Consider the following 1469-nt stretch of genomic DNA (forward strand, 5'->3'; position numbering starts at 1 on the left):
TTGTAACCAAAGTACTGGGAAAAACATTGTGCCATGCACCACAAGCAAACATCCAAGTGCTATGCCAGAGAACAGGAATGAAGGCCTCTTGAATCAATTAGTAATGTCACCAAATGCAGCATCAAATTTAAATGATAAAAAAGTGCAAGGTCTTGCAATCCAAAGCGCAATATGCAAGGACAAACAAGAAAAACAAACCTATCAACAGAAGACAGAGAGTCTTGCAGAACAAAGAACATCATACAAAGCAAAGAAAGCAAATGAGACCTGTGAGCAGAAGAAAGAACGACAATGCACATCCGGGACCTCTTCCCGCCTTTGGCTGTGGTCTCGCACCGGAGTTTCTTTTACGATTTTTATATCCGGCACACAGCGCACACAAGGGATACAATTCCGCCCACAAAAGTACGCCGGAAAATCCAATTATACCAGTGAACAAAGGTTTCCAGCCAACTTCCCATAGATTTTAGATATAAACTTCTAGTTTAATAATGATGCACATTTTACTGGAACACAACATGAAATTTTGAGGTAGTCCTTCCAAATGCGCCCCGGCCAGCTTTTTTTAAAAGCTTTCTTGTTTATGGAGATTTGTTTCCAATGGCCAACACGCGCTGATTTTTCAGACGCGCGAATGTGGTGTAGCTAAATGTGCTGCTACTTTTCTTGACGTGCAGACGACAGGTGCCGAGAAGAAAGAAGATTTGCTTCGAAAGTTATGTGAGCATCGGATATTTCATCTTACTTTAATACGATTCAGCAAGGGAATCTTAACGTAGAGTTTTGGTCACCGAACAAAAGATTTTCTGTCACAGTTTGCGTAAAGTCGGTTTCGTCTCTACGTCTTTTTGAGAAGGCGGGAATTTCGATTTCATTCGTACCTTGTCTTCCATGACACGAACAGAGCAAAATGGTGGAAAGTCGTCACACAGGACAGGCTTTGCTGTTCTTCTCGAGTTTACCTGACCTGAAGAAGCTGTGTGTGATCACCTTGACCGTGAAGAAGGCAGCAAAAACTCCCACAAGTAGCGGCCCTGCAACCGGCAAGTTTCAACTACAGATCACCAAATGCAGGTAACCCGATCGTGTTTGTCGTGGTAAAACAAAATTTCTCATGTTTTCCTTTCAATTTTCAGCCCATAATCGCTTTTAGAAAAGCCATGTTCATTAACAGAAATGTTTAAAACATTGATAATGTTGTTTAAAGTATGCTGGGTTGACAGGGTAGCTTGAGGCAGTTAGAATAAAGCAACTCAGTTGCCAAAGTCATGTTTCGTCCAGTCTTCAGTTTTGTTCAAATTAGTTGTTTTTGGACGTTTTCATGTGAAATGTCATATTGTCTTGGCTTTGCTATTCTGTTAGAGAACTGATCTTCACTGAAGCTGGGATCCTGGCATCTCCATCAGTGGATGACTATGACACCATCAACATTATTGTCCAGGTACTGAGGGGATCATGTAGTGTACTTG

General features: G+C 41.5%; 1 protein-coding gene across 1 annotated transcript in view; it reads left to right on the forward strand.

Moving 5' to 3' along the window:
- The first annotated feature begins 680 nt into the window (after window positions 1–680).
- Window positions 681–1469, forward strand: part of LOC118417449 — a 1637-nt gene continuing 848 nt past the window's right edge. Inside the window, exons 1-2 of the mRNA XM_035823011.1 lie at window positions 681–1074; window positions 1363–1441. Of these exons, the coding sequence (XP_035678904.1) occupies window positions 911–1074; window positions 1363–1441 (243 nt within the window). The 5' untranslated portion in view covers window positions 681–910. The remainder of the gene's footprint in view (window positions 1075–1362; window positions 1442–1469) is intronic.

This window comes from Branchiostoma floridae, chromosome 6 (assembly GCF_000003815.2).
Source record: "Branchiostoma floridae strain S238N-H82 chromosome 6, Bfl_VNyyK, whole genome shotgun sequence".
NCBI lineage: Eukaryota > Metazoa > Chordata > Leptocardii > Amphioxiformes > Branchiostomatidae > Branchiostoma > Branchiostoma floridae.